Source organism: Plasmodium inui (assembly GCF_000524495.1).
Source record: "Plasmodium inui San Antonio 1 unplaced genomic scaffold supercont1.4, whole genome shotgun sequence".
In the NCBI taxonomy this organism is placed as follows: Eukaryota; Apicomplexa; class Aconoidasida; order Haemosporida; family Plasmodiidae; genus Plasmodium; species Plasmodium inui.
Genome location: NW_008481838.1, coordinates 354,872 through 370,201, shown reverse-complemented (window position 1 = coordinate 370,201; position 15,330 = coordinate 354,872). Strand labels below are relative to the sequence as shown.

At 51.8% G+C, this 15,330-nt stretch overlaps 5 protein-coding genes across 5 annotated transcripts in view; 1 reads left to right on the top strand and 4 right to left on the bottom strand.

Moving 5' to 3' along the window:
- Positions 1-271, bottom strand: part of C922_01242 (hypothetical protein) — a gene marked incomplete at both ends in the record, with an annotated part of 3,170 nt that extends 2,899 nt beyond the window's left edge. Inside the window, one exon of the mRNA XM_008816850.1 lies at positions 122-271. Coding sequence (XP_008815072.1) covers positions 122-271 — 150 coding nt within the window. The remainder of the gene's footprint in view (positions 1-121) is intronic.
- A 637-nt stretch (positions 272-908) lies between these two features.
- Positions 909-2,015, bottom strand: C922_01241 (hypothetical protein; the record flags this gene model as incomplete). Its single annotated transcript, XM_008816849.1, has 1 exon — positions 909-2,015. The coding sequence occupies one exon, from the start codon at positions 2,013-2,015 to the stop codon at positions 909-911; it is 1,107 nt and encodes a 368-aa protein (XP_008815071.1).
- An 846-nt stretch (positions 2,016-2,861) lies between these two features.
- On the bottom strand, positions 2,862-8,138 carry C922_01240 (phosphatidylinositol 4-kinase; the record flags this gene model as incomplete). The annotated part of the gene is made up of 4 exons (XM_008816848.1): positions 2,862-2,960; positions 3,109-3,197; positions 3,388-3,703; positions 3,879-8,138. The coding sequence occupies 4 exons, from the start codon at positions 8,136-8,138 to the stop codon at positions 2,862-2,864; spliced, it is 4,764 nt and encodes a 1,587-aa protein (XP_008815070.1).
- A 2,062-nt stretch (positions 8,139-10,200) lies between these two features.
- On the top strand, positions 10,201-12,573 carry C922_01239 (hypothetical protein; the record flags this gene model as incomplete). The annotated part of the gene is made up of 8 exons (XM_008816847.1): positions 10,201-10,286; positions 10,509-10,709; positions 10,826-10,879; positions 10,996-11,052; positions 11,192-11,267; positions 11,310-11,454; positions 11,973-12,277; positions 12,436-12,573. The coding sequence occupies 8 exons, from the start codon at positions 10,201-10,203 to the stop codon at positions 12,571-12,573; spliced, it is 1,062 nt and encodes a 353-aa protein (XP_008815069.1).
- Positions 12,574-12,732: 159 nt separating this feature from the next.
- C922_01238 (asparaginyl-tRNA synthetase) lies at positions 12,733-14,811 on the bottom strand (the record flags this gene model as incomplete). Its single annotated transcript, XM_008816846.1, has 1 exon — positions 12,733-14,811. One exon carries the CDS (start codon positions 14,809-14,811, stop codon positions 12,733-12,735), a length of 2,079 nt encoding a protein of 692 aa, XP_008815068.1.
- Positions 14,812-15,330: the final 519 nt, after the last annotated feature.

Sequence of the window (15,330 nt, the reverse complement as noted above, 5' to 3'; positions counted from 1 at the left end):
GCGCACTTAGCAAGGCCAGGGGGTCTGTTCAGGGGGGGGAGAAGCCAACGCGGTAGTGAACGTGGTAGTCAAGATGGAAGTGAAGGGGGTAGCCAAGACGGCAGCCACCGCGCCAGTCAACATGGCAGTGCTGTAGCTGCTCCCCCCTTTGCGCGTTACCTTTCGTGTCCGTCTTTATGGTCCAGAGCAACGACTTGGCCAAGGCATACCCGGCATTCTGCTTTATGTAGTCTAGCTCCTCCTGCGTGGTACCCTTGGCGGTGGCCTCCATTGTGAGGGATGGGCGGGCTGCTCAGTGGAGGAATCCTTTTCCGTTCTCGCGCTGTCTTTCGTGAGGACTTTGGATGCCTCTTTCGATGCGTCTTTATCTATGCGCCTTTCTCTACGTTTTGTTGTTTCTCTTTACTTTGTTTCGCTTAATGGCCGAGCTCCCTGTGCCGCCTCTTTTCGATGTGCGTTTTTTTTTTTTTTTTTATTTCCCTTTCACGGAGAGAGACATGAGCGGGTAGGCGGTGTTGGAAAGTTGGACCCCAAGAAGTGGGAAAAAGGGAAAAAAAAGGAGAGGAAAAGAAAAGAAAAAAAGGAGAAGAAAAGAAAAAGAAGAAAAAAAAAGAAGACAAAACAATAAAGGACACTACACTACATTACGTCACACTGCTACAGGCAGGCTGACAGCCCCGTGTGTCAAAGCGAAACGGAGGGACGATGCTTCCAGTATCTCAGTCTTCACTCGATTCACCAAAAACGCAATCGGAAGAGTTTCGTCCTTCGCGCGCCGATTGACTTCATGGTAGAGATATTCACCGTGGGGACCATGCTTCAGAAAAGTGTAGCATGTCTGCATTGCCACTTGGCTGAGTTGCTGCTTCCCTGCGTTACCGCTCATTCTTCCCTGCGCTTCCCTCCCCTCAGCGGTGGGGCGCCAGGCGGTTGGCCAGCTTCTCCCACTTCTGGTATGACCAGGCAGTCAGCAGGGCCTGGTTTTTCCTTGGAGGGAGTTTTTCCTCCGTGTATCGCGCAGAGTAGCTACCTCCACTATTGGCGGTATTGGCGGCATCACCACCGCCGCTATCGCCGTCACCACCGCTCCCTCCACCCAGACCCTCCTCGGTGTGCCTAAACAAGTCACTCGTTCGGATGCACAGAACTTTATTGGCATCCCTATAGAATTCAACGTGCCCCTTGGAAACAAGCAGAGTCACCAGGAACAGACGGAAGGTCGTTTCATTGAACCCATTAATGGGATCACAATCGACAATAAAATTTAAAAATGGAATGTTCTTCTTCTCTTTCTCTAGTTGTCCTAACTTTTCTTTTAATCTCATTGATTGCTCGTAAGTCTCTAGTTTAATCTCCGGCTCGTTCTCATGTGAGAAGTCTTTTAACTTTCTGTAGGTGGTGTTTCCGAGTGTCTGTTTGGTCCTGCTGTGTGTCCTTTTCTGTTCTTTCCTATGGAGACTGAATCCGTTTTCGCTATCCAGGAAGAGATTCAATGGGATAGTGTCGTAGTTTATGGGACAGAAAGGGAGAGTCCCTACGGTGAAGTGCTTCGAGAGCTTTGTGAAGCTTAGCCGCTTCGCTCGTCCATGTGGTGAAGTTTCCCTGGGCTGGTCCTCTCCCGCGCTAGCGAGGTTGGCCGTGTTTGCGGCGTGTGCTGCATTTCCCGCTTCTTCCCCTTCTTCCCGTCCCTCCTCGGAGAACTCCCCCGAGAGGCTGTCCAGAATCAGCCTCAGCTTCTCCTTCAGCGAAATGCTGCTAAGTCCCTCCGCCTTGAAGTTAATGATTTTGGACACCTGTTTCCCATACTCACATGATTTGTGAAGGGTACTTATTTTGGTATCTAAATTGAGAACAATCTTTCGATCTGTTCTTATTACTCTCTTCAGGGCATTGTTCTGTTCCGGCTGGACCAGTTCATCGATATTCAGCTTATCGATTTCGCCTTGTATGTACTCCTCATCGATTTTCGCGGAGCCGTGAGGCTTACTTGCGCTTGACTCCCCGTCCTCCGACATGGCTTCGCGCAGAAGTAGCCGACGTTGAAGAAGTTGATCGATCTTCCCATCTTCGGACGGTGGCGAAAGCTACTGACGCGGGTACACACCAGCAGGAGCGAACCCGCTTATGTTTCCACTTGAGCGGGTATGCAGCCCCACCGAGGGAGCCTTGCCCTAACGGGATCGTCCCCCCCACCGCACAACCCAGTCGGGCTGAAAATCAAAGGGTTTGATTCCCCTTCGCTTAACTTCCAAACATACGTCGCGCAAAACGGCATAGGGAACCTTCCCGAACTGATGAACAGGGAGGGGTTCCCTCGAACTGACGTGAAGGTCTCTTTTCCTTTTTAGCCATAAAATTGAATGTACGTGGCGAAAAAAAAGAAAAAAAAAAAAAGTTTTTTCCGTTTTTATCAAACAAAAAGGGGACACAGGGGAAACGCCTTCTTCGGAGTGCACACATGAATGAAAAGGGGAGCACGCAGGAGGGGGGGGGTTCATAGGCAGAATCCCCTTGGCAGAAGAATATGCCTGTTCGCAGAAGCCCCTTGACAGTTGCATGCAGAAGTTTTGCGTATGCACGTGCCAATGCTCAGCGCAGTTCATCCCCCCCTTAGCTTGGGCAGAGAAAAATAACGCGGGGAAACAAAAAAGGGGCGAAAGGGGGCCAAAAGGGGGTCAAAAGGCGCCTCCGCGTCAGGGATGATTCGGAGTGGAACGTGGTCAGCGGGGGTGTGGCGCTCACGTGCATACGGATTGGATATGCCCTGCACACGCACTGCATAGGCATCCTCCCTGGTGTTTACGAACGCCTCGGATGGGACGTCTCCACGTAGGTGAGTACCACCACCACCCCCTCTCGATTCACATTATCCCATTGGTTATTCTCTGAAAGTAGTCATACTGGACGCTTCGGAAGTTGTTTATGGAGGATTCAATGAGGGAGTTGATTCGTTGGATGCACTGAGGGGTGAAAGGGGGTGTGCGTAGGGGGGGTGTGAGTAGGTGGGGTGTGCTGAACGGAACACATACGATGACGCGGGTGGCGACGCTGCTGCCGACGCTGCTGCCGACGCTGCAAGGATGCCGCTGATAAAGATCGCCCTCTTACCACGTCAACAGCCAGGTTCGTCATGAAGCGCTCCTTCAGCGAGTCGATGCAGAACTGGGTACCGTTCGCAAAGCAGGGAATTTTTAAAGCTGCGCAGGAGGGGGGTGGCAAAATGGGGGGTAAATTGAAGGGGTCGTTACAGAGTAGGGGGTTACCACGCCGCGGGCATGCTGAGGACATGCTGCTCACATCCGGCTTACACACCGCGGACATCTTGCTCACATGCCGCTTACACGGCGCTCCCTCCACACCGCTTACAGAGCGGTCGGCTGCACCGACCTGGCATCATCAGCTCGACGAAGAGAATAATCTCCTCCGAGTGTTTGCGAGCCTCGAGAAAGCCACTGACGATGAGCCGCCTGAAGTACTCGTAGTTCTCCGACTTCTCTCCGTCCATTATGTCTAGATACTCTTGGGTCAGCTTAAATGGGGAGGTCTCAAAATTGACATTCCCAGGAGAGTTGGTGAGCATGAAGCCGTAATCTATATGGATGAGATGACCGTCGGAGTCGAGAAGGAGGTTCCCGTTGTGCCTGTCCTTCACTTGGAGGAGGTACGAGATGAGTGAGTAAGCGGCGTGACTCTCGATGAAGTTCTGCAGAGGGGGTGAAGAAGTGGGTGACGAAGTGGATAACAAAGTGGATAACAAATCGGATAACAAAGTGGGGGGTGGGGTTGACAACCCCCACAGGAGAGATAGCGGCAGAAACGGCAGCGCTTAACCACGCCGCGGATGCGCTGACTGAGCAGACGGCTGCAACCCTGCTCACCTTCTTGGCCTCGAAGATGTAATCCGCGAAGACGACGTTGAAGATGGTGGAGATGCTGTCGGCGCCAAACTTCCGCTTGAGAGAGTCGACCGAGCAGGTGTCATGGACGTATTCAATGATGCCGGAGTTGGCACCGGTGACTAAAATTTCGTAGGGACGCAGCCAGAGCGGCAAGCCTGCATTCTCGAAGATAACCTTGAACTGTCGAATCAATTGGGACGCCAGCAGCTCCTGTCTCAAGTCATCACCACCTTTGACGATTACGCATTTGAGATTCCATGTCTTCAATTTCCCATATGGAGATGTTTTCCTGATTTTTTTTTTTTTCTCTTCAAATAACTCTCCCCATAAAAGTCTCTTTATAACACGACAGTTTTTTTTTTTGAACTCCTCATTTGTGTAGTTCTCTGGTTTGAAATACTCACTCATGTCCAATGCGTCGTCTGTTTTTTCCCCTGCGTAGTGGTAGCTGTTGTGTGTGGGGGGGTCCTGCGTTTCGGTTTCACCGGGTTGGATGGCAATCCCCGCATAATCGGGATCGCTCCCCGGGGAGGGGGGCCTACATCCTCCATTTTGACCTTCCTGCTGAGCGTCCACTTGACTTTGGTATAACTCTCCAGGTGGCAGGTCCCCCAACTCACTACTGACGCTCTCTACCGACGTTTTAACTTCATTGCTGTCGTTGTCATTCGAGCTGATGTTGCATCTATCGAGGGAGCTACTCAGATAATTTGGCATGGAGGCCCAGCGGGTGTTTACCAGGAAGGTCTTGGTTACATCCTGGGTTTCTTCCTCCGTGGGAGTGGCACCCCAATCGGGGCCAGCTTGGTCGACGTCGCTTGGTTCTGGGCCTGCCAGTTTTGCGCTGTCTTCCGTCCCATCGCCCGCTTCCGTGTCGTCCTCCTCGTCCGCCCTCATTCCGATGCACTTCCTGATTATCGAGAGGGTGTCCTCCTCCCCCGAGGGGAAGGAAATCAAATTCTCCTTCCGCAGGTCGTTCACTATGCAGTTATACACGTAGAGGTGCTCCATTTTTAGGGCGTCCAGGTCTGCGTGGGGTTTTTTTCTCTCCAGATTGGCTCTCCCCATATGAGTTTTCCCCCGCTCGACTTCCCCTTTTTCGACCTCTGAATCACTTTGGCCAGTATGCCCTCCCGCCTCGTCCTCCTCCGTACTTTGGCTTTTTTTTTTTTTTTTCTTCTTCTTCTTCTTCCTCTTCCCATCATACACCCCTCCTCGCGGCTCACAGTCGTAGGAGCTGCTGTTCTCGTTAAAGAGCCCGTAGTTTTTTGACGAACAGAAGTTCTTTTCGATCCGGGGACCCTTCCTGCGTGGTTGCCGCTGTCGCGTCGGCTCGTCCAGGGGCACGTCGTCGGTCATGCGGTCACTCACGCGGTCACTCACACGGTCAGTCATGTCACGGGTTGGACCATCTCCTTCCTCACTTGCTGTCCCCGCCGCTGTTCCAGGGACTGCCCCGTCGACCACGTCCACCGCCTCCTGGGGGTGGCTCCCCCCCCTGCTGTGGTAAAAGAGACTATCCGGAATGTGACTGATGTCTTCGTCCAAGTCGGCCACTTCAAACATAAGAAGGTAAGGAGCCCTCTTCTTGGAGAAAAATATCTTGCATTCATCGTAATTGAAATGTAGGATTTGCAAGCCACTGCTACTTGCTGTCTGTTCCGCTGCATAGTCGGAGTGTGGAAAGGATGACAGGCACTCCAGTGGAATGCACAATCCCGTCATGGAAAAGACATTTGTGCATGCCGCAACGATACATCTTCGCATCAGCATCCAGCTGTTTAATGAGTAGAGGAATCGGTTAAGCAGCTCATTCCGTATCTCTACATCCGGTTCTGTGGACAAAAGGTTCGAAACGGAGATCATAAGATTGACGAAGTTATTGAGGAGACTAAAATAATCACATCTCCTTTGTTTCATAAAAAACTGCTGCAGATCTTCAATCATATCAAAACTGCAGTTAAATTCTGGGAGGAAGAACTTGGAGGCACTGAGGGGGTTACCCAACTTAGCGTATGTACTGGGAAGCTTCACTCTGGCCCTGGCTATCGAGAGGGCTCCCGAATTGATGATATAGCACTGGGGCAGCTTGGGGGGTGGCGCGGTGCTCGTCGGTTCCCGTTTGCGGCGCTTCTTGGGGGAGGCACTAGAAGGGGCATTTGGGGCGGAACTAGAAGCGGCACTAGGAGCGGCATTTGGGGAGGTACTCGGAGCTGATCCTGGGACCGCACTTGGAGGGGCGCTTTGTGGGTCCCACCGCGTCGCGCTCTGCCCCATCGCCTTGACCTGGCCCTGCACGGCCGCCCCACCCCCCTTCAACAAGTACGAGTTGCATGACCTGTTCAGGCAATTCTTAGAGAGCCTCGTCCGATCCAACATCTCATTTGCTTTGATCCTTCTAATGATGTATTTCCTTTTGAAGAGAAGAGGATGGGCGAGGTTCAGGATGTAGGACTGTTTCTTCTCGTTCCCCGAGGTGCACTTATTGGTAAATGGCTTGCAATTCACAACGGCCATCTCAATTTCTTGTGTCATCTTATGTGCCAAATCTTTGTACTTGGAGGAATTATCCTCGACTATGGAGTGATAAATCCAACTTAGCTTCAATGCGAAGTGCATTGATTTGCTAGCCTTAGAGAGGAGGAAGCGATAAAGGGAAGAAGACTCATAACGGATGAGCGAAATCTGACTCAATTGTGGAAGGTAAAATAATATGTCTTCGTACTTCCTCTGTGTGTAGAGAGAATTCACTAGGTACTCATGGACGCCTTCTTCTCTCCTGTCGTAGAGGTATCTAATGTGAAGATGTGTGTCGAAGTATTCACACCTGAAGAGTCTAAGCAGACTTCCTTCCTTTAATGCATTCTTCGCTCCGTTCGCCTTACTCTCTGTTCTTTCCCTGTCGTTGCTACTGCTGTGGGGGTGGCTTCCCCTTCCGCTGTTACTGCTTCCGTGGTGGCTTCCATTCTGGCTTCCCCTCTCGTCTTCCTCCCCCACATGACTCTCCCTATGCTTAAGCTCGTTTATTATCCTCGGCTTGGAGGAAGGCGATTCGCTGAAAATCCGTGAGATGCTTTCCCGTATCTGTGTGCGCCGGTTAGAGGCACTGGGGGAGGCGCCGTCCGGATGGTCACGCGGATGGTCATGCCCATGCTTAAGGCCATGCTCATGGTGATCCTCATGGCCACGCTCATCGTTACCATCGTGATGATGGTCATTACCGGAGGGGCTGCCACGACTAGCACAATGCTCGGAAGGTCCAGGGACATCATCCCAGAAATGGCGACTCCTCTTCATCTCCTTGTTCTCCAACTTCATCTTAAACATCTCGATGATTCTAATTTTGTTTTCTCTTTCTTTGGGTTGATCCTTTTCGTGCATTTTGTCTTCTTCCCAGCTTGGAGTGTCTTCACTGGAGTGGTCACTCTCAGGTGGCTTCTTCGTCTTCTTCGTCTCCTCCTCCTTCTCCATCTGCTTCACATGACAGCCACTTCTGTGACTCCCGTGAAGGGTGTAATTATCGTCGGAGTGAGTGCAGAGGTCCGAATTTTCCCTCTTCTCCTCACTATCGTGATTACTATGTGGGGGCCCCGCTTGGGAGTATGTCGCTTCGTCTGGTTGGCAATCCGCCATTCCGTCACCGGCCTGGACGTATTGATTATTTTCCCTTGGAGAGTTCGCTTCGTCAATCCTATCGACTGCACCCCCTTCCAGGTTGATCCTCCCTGTGGCAGCGGCCTCCTCGAAGTTTGCACTTTTCCCACTTGGCTCTCCGACAGGTGCGTCATTGGGTGTGACATCATGTTTGACATCATGTTTGCCATCATGTGGGCCATCCTGTGCGCCACCCTGTGTGAAGCCACCCATCGGGATATGCCCCTTTAACGGGTCTACGCAATGCTGCGGTTCACTGCCCCCATCGGCGTGCACCTCACCTCCACGACCTTTTAATCGAAGGCAAACAAAATCATCCGCGTACACGTGCGCTTTGTAGTTGTGTTTGTACAGAGACCTATATGATGTGCCCTCCTCCGGTGCGGAGGTGCCTTTTTCCCTTTGGTCGCATTCTGCCGCAGTTGCGAATTGGCAACTTGGGTCTGCGCCCTCGGTTGTATTGCCAGTATCTTCCTTGCTGGCCTGTCCTGTTCCGCGGTCTGTTTGGTGGTGTGTTTGAGGGTCTCTCTGGTGATCGGTCTGATGGTCTGTTTCGCGATCCGTCTCGCGGTCCATCTTGCTCATTGTGTCGCTCCTTCTCGTTCGTTTTTTTTTCTTTCTGTTTTGTCAAAATGGTGAGCTAACCACGGGGGTGTTAAAACGAGGGAAAGAAAAAAAGGGGTGTCCTTTTTTTTCTCTTCAACTTGGGAAAGTGTGCCTCCTTTGCTCTGTTAGCCTCCCCCAGTGGTATCGCATCGTACCATGTTGTGTGGTGCGCCTCTGTGGCATATTCTGCCTGACTCGGTCAGGTGATGAAGGACATTTGCGGCATATTTCTCCTGACTTTGTCAGATAATATGATACGTGATTATGTAATACACGTTGCCTAACTCGGTCAGGTTATCCCTGCGGATTCCTTTTCTCCTTGTTGCCCTTCCTTCGTCCCTTCGCTTAAACCGGGAGTTGCAAAGGCGCGAGGGGGGCATAATTGACTCCCATAGCTATGCTCTGTAATGTCAACATAACTCCTCCTTCCCGCAAGTGTCACTGATGCGAGCTGTTGGTGCGGATCCTTCGCGTCGCGATGCGTAACCTTAACCTCCAGCGCAGCTGGTAAAGGATATGCAGATCGTTAGAAATTGTTTGGATGCGGCATGTGGGCATACGACTGGGAAAGGTTTGTTTATTTTTTGCCGCCTCGTTTGCTCCCATGCGGTGGAGAAATTGCCTGCAACAGGGTCGCGCGAGAAGGCGGCCAGGGAGTGACGCCGAGAAGAACAGGGGTCTTAAAAGGAAAAAAATAAACGTGCGGAAAGGCATTTGCTTACGAAATGGTGACCTGTTTAATCGATTGTTTTTTTTCTCTCTCTCTGTGTAATTATTTGTCCCCCTCTTTAGAGTTCCTTTAAGAGCTCCTTTTATAGTTTCCCTTTTGGCGTTCTTTCGGTTAGCCGTTAGCCCGACTTTCTACTTCACTGGAGGGAAGAGATTTCGACTCGCGACTGACCTACACGGCTGTGCTTTTCCATGTGCAGCCGCCGTCGAACGTATGCGCAGTTATTATGTCTTTCTTCCTCAGCGCTAAGGCGATTGCCATATGGATCTATCTGGCAGGACGGCACTAATGGCAGGTATAAACTGCACACCTCTTCCCCTACCATTTGGCATTTCTACTCCTCCCCCTCCGTCACGGTTACGCCTGCGTCCCGGGACGGCAAAGACTACACCTAAGAGAGATGCTACAATGTTCTTATTCCGACCACGTGGCCTCCCCTCATGAATACCAGGGTCACTACGAAGGTCACTGCCAACGTCACTGCAAACGTCGCCGCTGCTTTCGGAACAACTCTCAGCGATGTTTATTTTTCCCCCTAGCGGAGTGAAGAAGACCTCCCGATGACCCCAAATTGGAACAGCCGACTGGTGGAGGACCCTCCAGATTTTTGTTCCCTCGGATGTTACCTTCTCAGTTTTTTGAACCACGTCTTAACGGGGAAAGACCTAAATAAACTATTTGAAGTGCCAAAGAATGTGGGAGCAACAGCATGGAGTTAGTACCCATTCGCCTCGTCGTCCGTCTCTTCGTTTGTCTCCTCGTCTGTCTCCACGTCGCTCTTCCCTTCCCCTTCCTCATTTTTCAATTCGGAAGAGGAACACATTTTTATTGGTCACCTGCGGGAGGGAAGAGGTGTATGTACCCCTCGCCATGACAGGGGGTGCCTCCGCGAATGATCATTCGAGGGTATATAACTTTTCTGTCTGGTCTGAAAATTAAAGAAAAATAAAAAAAGAGGAATCTCATTACTGCCGTTACGTAACGCTTGTTTGTTCTTCCCTTCTAAATGATATGCTAAGTTGTGTTTTCTTTCTGCGTCTTTCTTAGCAACTTTATTTTTTTTTTCTCTTTTTTTGTTTAATAAACGAAAGATCGTTCCGTTATTGCTATAGTTGTAGCTTTGGCAGCTTCTTTTGCAAGCAGCCAATTGGTGTGGAGTCTCCACTGGTTTGGCAAGGCCTCTCCATAAGTTTGTAACGTCTGTCCCCCTATACATTGTACCCATCCCTACATGGGATTCATATCCCCTACGTGTCTCACCCTGTCTTTTTCAGCTTCTCCGTGTTGCCCTCCTCTTGAAGGAAAAACAAAATGGGACCCCAGTTCAACACCTTCGCTTCGCCTCAAACCGTGATTGAGGACTCCGTCAAAGGGGAAACGGATTATCTGAACAGAAAGTACAAAAATGAGAGATTAATAAAAGGGGGAAAAAATAAATGAGGAAACTCCCCCCTAGATGAATCTCTGCCCCTTTTGGAGTGTTTTCCCTTCACCTCACGAACGTTCCCTGTAGCATAGGTTGTGTACCTCTGCCGCAGGGGTTCCATTCGCGTGTTTCTTCTACGAGTGTGTCTGATTCATCGCTACCTCTGCCTTGAACTTCTTTTTTCCACTTAAAGCGAAACGCTAGAAAACTATCTGAGTTTGTACGATGAACCCATGAAGGGGGGACTCAACAGCGGAAAGACAGACATGGGACTGAAGGATGATCCAGGTTGTATGCACTCAATTATATTTAACGACATGGAGATGGGAGACGAGAACTACAGTGTGCTCGACAATGTCGATGGGAGCTCTTTACGAAGTTTTCCTAACACTGGGTAACCTTATTATGACGACAGGATGATATTCATTTTGAAATGTTATGTAATTCCACCTGGGATTGTACTTGTAAGAAGGTCCCTCCCTTTCCTTTTGGTCCCTGTTCCCTTCGCAGAGATGGCAGTCTGAGCGACACGGGTGCCAGCGAGACACCCTTCCAGGAGCGCAGGTACGACGCACGTCCGTTGGGCAGATGAACCGATGACAGCGTGACGGCAGGACTTCGTGACAGCATGGCTGCATCACCGCGTGACCGTTCACCCTCGCGTGTCCCCCCTTTCAAAGCGGCGAAGACGCGAAGTGCACACCAGAAATGGAACTTGTCCTGGAAGACAACTTCGAGTAGGGTATTTCAAGGGCTCCTCTCCCGTGCGGAATGCGTGCTATCGTGTCACTCCCACCGGGTTAACACTTCAACCGCTTTGCTCCTTTAGCAGTTCCACTGTCTTCCTGCTTTACCAATTCCACCGCTTCGCTGCAGAGCCCGACACAGTGACAACCTTTTCGAGGTGCACAATTTTAAGGAGAGGCAGAGTGGGTACCTGACCGAGACTCCAGTTGGGCATTTTGCCGAAATTCCAATTGGACATTTGGTCGAGACTTCAATTGGATATTTAGAAAGAGAAAAGGAGGAGTCTCCCCAAGGGGTCGAGGTTAAGTCAGTTGGTGATGCTCTGAAGCTCAGTCACGGTGGTGATCCACTCAAGGTCAGTCACGGTGGTGATCCACTCAAGGTCAGTCACGGTGGTGATCCACTCAAGGTCAGTCACGCTGCTGATCCACTCAAGGTCAGTCACGGTGGTGATCCACTCAAGGTCAGTCACGGTGGTGATCCCCTCCAGGTTAACCACCTTGGGGACACTAGCCAGGTCAGCAACGCGGATCAGCTGGACGATCTGAACATCCTCTCCGACGTCGGCCAATTTGTCCATCAGAAGAGGAACCCTTTTAGGTGAGCCACATGTTGACGTATTCTTCACCTCTGCGATAAGTCCGAGGAACCGTGATGAACCCGCTTAACCGCACTGAACACCGAGGGACCCGTTGAATCCGCTGAACCCGCTGCACCAGAAGCGCCACATGTCCTCCCCTTGGTGGCCCCTTCCCTGCAGCGGTGCGCGTGGAGAACTGCGCCAAAAGGACGACTCCCAGGAGGGAAAGCCCGACACATATGGTAAGCACGAAAGGGGGGGAGGCAGCCCAGTCGATTGGCAGCCTAGCCTTTTAATAACCTACCTGACTGATAACCTAACCGTTTAGAGGTCCATCCGCTTCCCCCCCCCTCTTAGCCCCTTTGCAGAGCGAAATGCCCTACAACGAGTGCGCCCTGACGAACGGCTTCTTCGATACGATTGAAAATATAAACACCAAGGTTGTGGAGAAATACAAAAACTTAAAAGGTGTGTCAGAGAGTTTAATCGGGATTGTTCAGAATTCTGACTTCGAGGAGAGGATAAACGAGATGCTCCGATTCAGCGACAGAAACTCAGCGCTTATTGAGGAGTTCCGCAAGAAGAGCGAGGAGTGCATTCGCCGGTGCCGCAAGTTTGAGACGTCGTCTGAACAGGTGAGGCGGAATGGCGGGCCACCTCGTTCAGCTGCCCCGTTCAGCTGGCCCGTTCAGCCGCTTTCTGCAGTTGCTTTCTGCAGCCGCTTCCTTCATTCGCTTCCTCCAATCGCCTCCTTCCCACTTCTGTTCTTTCCCGCTTCCCTTCCCCATGGCAGCTCGTCGGAGAATGCATTGACACGCTGGCAAACTGCAGCATCTGTTACGCAGAGTGGGTATGCCTGCACGCGCGCAAGGTGGACCCGCTGGAGGTCGTGCTCTCCGACATCCAGGAATTCGTCCGCGCGAATGAATGAGAGGCGCCCTCGCGTAGTGGGCGTGGTGAAGTTAAGAGCACGTGTAGGGGTGAAGCTCATGTGTAGCACTTAACCCCATGTGGAGAAGGTAGTCCCGTGTGGAAAAGCCAAGAACGTCACACATAAGACGCCGCTCTCCCCCTTGCCGCTCTCCCCCCCCTACATGAAGAGGGAACCCGGGGCGCGCGGAAACGGCACGACGTCCCGGATGTTCCCCATGGAGGTGAGAAACATAATAAGTCTATCCATGCCAAGCCCAAACCCCGCATGAGGGATATTCCCATAACGTCGGAGCTGTAAGTATGGCTCATACAATCGTAGATCCAGACGCTTCTCTTTCATCCTCCGCTCCAATGTGTGTATCCTTATTTCTCTTTCTGACCCGCCAACCACTTCTCCAACGTCCGGAAGGAGGACGTCCATACAGGCAACTGTTTTGTTATCCTCATTTAGAGCCATGTAAAAAGGTTTAATATCCTGTGGGTAGTTAGTAACAATGACTGGGGAGCAAAAGTGCACGTCCGTTAGGAATCTCTCCTCCGCAAATGTTAAGTCGGGTAAGGCGGCTGAGTCGGGTGAGCCGGCTGAGTCGGGTGAGCCAGCTGAGTCGGGTGAGCCAGCTGAGTCGGTTAACTCGGTTAAGGCGCCTTTCTGTGTAGGAAGGTCTGTATGACCCATGTGCTCCCTCACGATCTTAACGGCTTCACCGTAGGTGACGACAGCGAATGGTTTTTCCAATACCTGTCGCAGCTTCTGCTTCAATCTCTGATCGTGATGCTCATTGATGTAATCGATGTCTTCCGAACTGTAGAGAGCGAATTTTACCATCGCTTTGATGTATTCTTCCGCCAAAGAGATGATGGATGCTAAGTTGGAGAAGGCCAACTCCACTTCCAGCATTAGAAACTCGCTGAGGTGTCTTACTGTGTTTGAATTTTCCGCCCGGAAGGACTGATTCAGCGTGAACACATCTCCCATGGAGCAGCAGAGGCACTCCAGGGCTAGTTGGCTCGACACGTTTAAGTAGCACGGTTTTTTAAAAAAGTCTCGGGAGAAAGGGGGGCTCCCCTGGTGGGGGTCGTCCCCTTGGAAGAGCTCGCCAGTGCACCTTTCCTCAGTGCTTCGTCCATCCGGGGCAGTTGCATCGGCGCCTTCATTGGGCCCCGTTGCATCACCGCGCCCATCGAGACCGCTCGCATCACCGCTGCTCCCCCTGGACACCGCTTCCGTCCCCCTCTGGCCCACCTCCCACATCAGCGTGGTCGCGTGAAATAACTTGCCCCCTCCCTCGCAGTCGTTGCTCGTCAGCACGGGCGTGTTGATATACGTGCAGTTCTTCTCCCTCCAAAACTTAAACGTCTCCGTCACTATGTCGGATTTCAGCCTGAACACGCTGCTGTAAAGTTTGGTCCTGGCCCGCAGGTGAGGGAAGTTCCGCAGGTGCTCCTTGGTGTGGTACTTTTTGGCGATCGCGTAGTGCTTGCCGGGGGGGTCGCGCCCGCCATCATCGCTTCGGCTTCGCTCCCCTGCGATGTGCCTACTTTTCTCCCCGTTGCTGTCTTCACTTCTCCCCCTGATGCTGTCTTCACTTCTCCCCCTGATGCTGTCTTCACTTCTCCCCCTGATGCTGTCTTCACTTCTTTCCCCATGGCCCACCCTCCCGAGCAGCTTCACATAGTGCGCCTTCGCCGCGTCCTCCACGCAGAGCTCCACCTGCTGCTTCTTCCCCAACGAGCACTTCAGCTCCCCGAAGCACTCCACCGCGTCATCGGTAAGCAGACGCGAAACTTCATCGTAGTTTTGGATCGCCGAGTTGACGACGACCTGCAGATTTTTCACGTGGGATCCATCGTTGATGTCAATAAAGGAGAAGCGATTCTTCCCGACTGTCCTCACGGACTTGACCCATCCGCATATTGTATATTTTTTCCCTTCACTGTGAGTGACTTGGGCCCGAAGAATGTCTTTTATTTTTGTACGTCCGCTTGGTTCGAGGTGTTGCGGAGGGGCGGCACCCTCTAGGGAAGCTTCCCCAGGGGGGTCCCCTTCATATTCCTCACCGTCTTTCCCATCGTTCTCCCCCTCGTGGCTAACCCACTGCGAGCCACTTCTACCATTCAGTTTTGCGAAAAAGCGCTTCCTGACTGGATGTCTGATCCAATCGAACGCCCTATGTGTCCCCCTGGAGATGCACCAACTGTACTTTGTGTTATCCTTAAAAAGGAAGGCAGCTCTCATGAGTGCTCTCCCCCCCTTTGTCCTTCTTCTTCTTTCTGCTGCGACTGCGGCTGCTCTTGTTGCTTCTGCCCTTGCTGCTGTTCTTCCTCCTCCCCTCCGTTGAAGCAGTGGCCCCCTCTGACCACACAACTGAAGAGCTAATGCACTCGCCTCTATTCCTCCTTTACTCCTTTGTATACCCCTGGCAAGCAGCCCAAGAAGAGTGATGGAGAGGGCCAGATGGGAGAAAACGATTCCCATTAACCGCTTGGCATGGTACTCCCTTTAAAGTGTGGCGGCGGTGGTGCTGCTGTAGCGGCTCAGAACCATGTGCAGGTATATACCACAGGACGCTTTTCCTAAGCTGAAGAAATGGGCACCCCCTTTGATGACAGCTTTACATGCTAAGCGGATGGAACTGCTCTTGGCACGCGATCGATGGGTGATCGATCGCTGGGTCGGGCTAATCCAGCCATCCGCGTGGGGTTCCTTTCTGTTCTTTTGGGTGCGCCATATGAGGTAAAATAACCCCACGTGAAG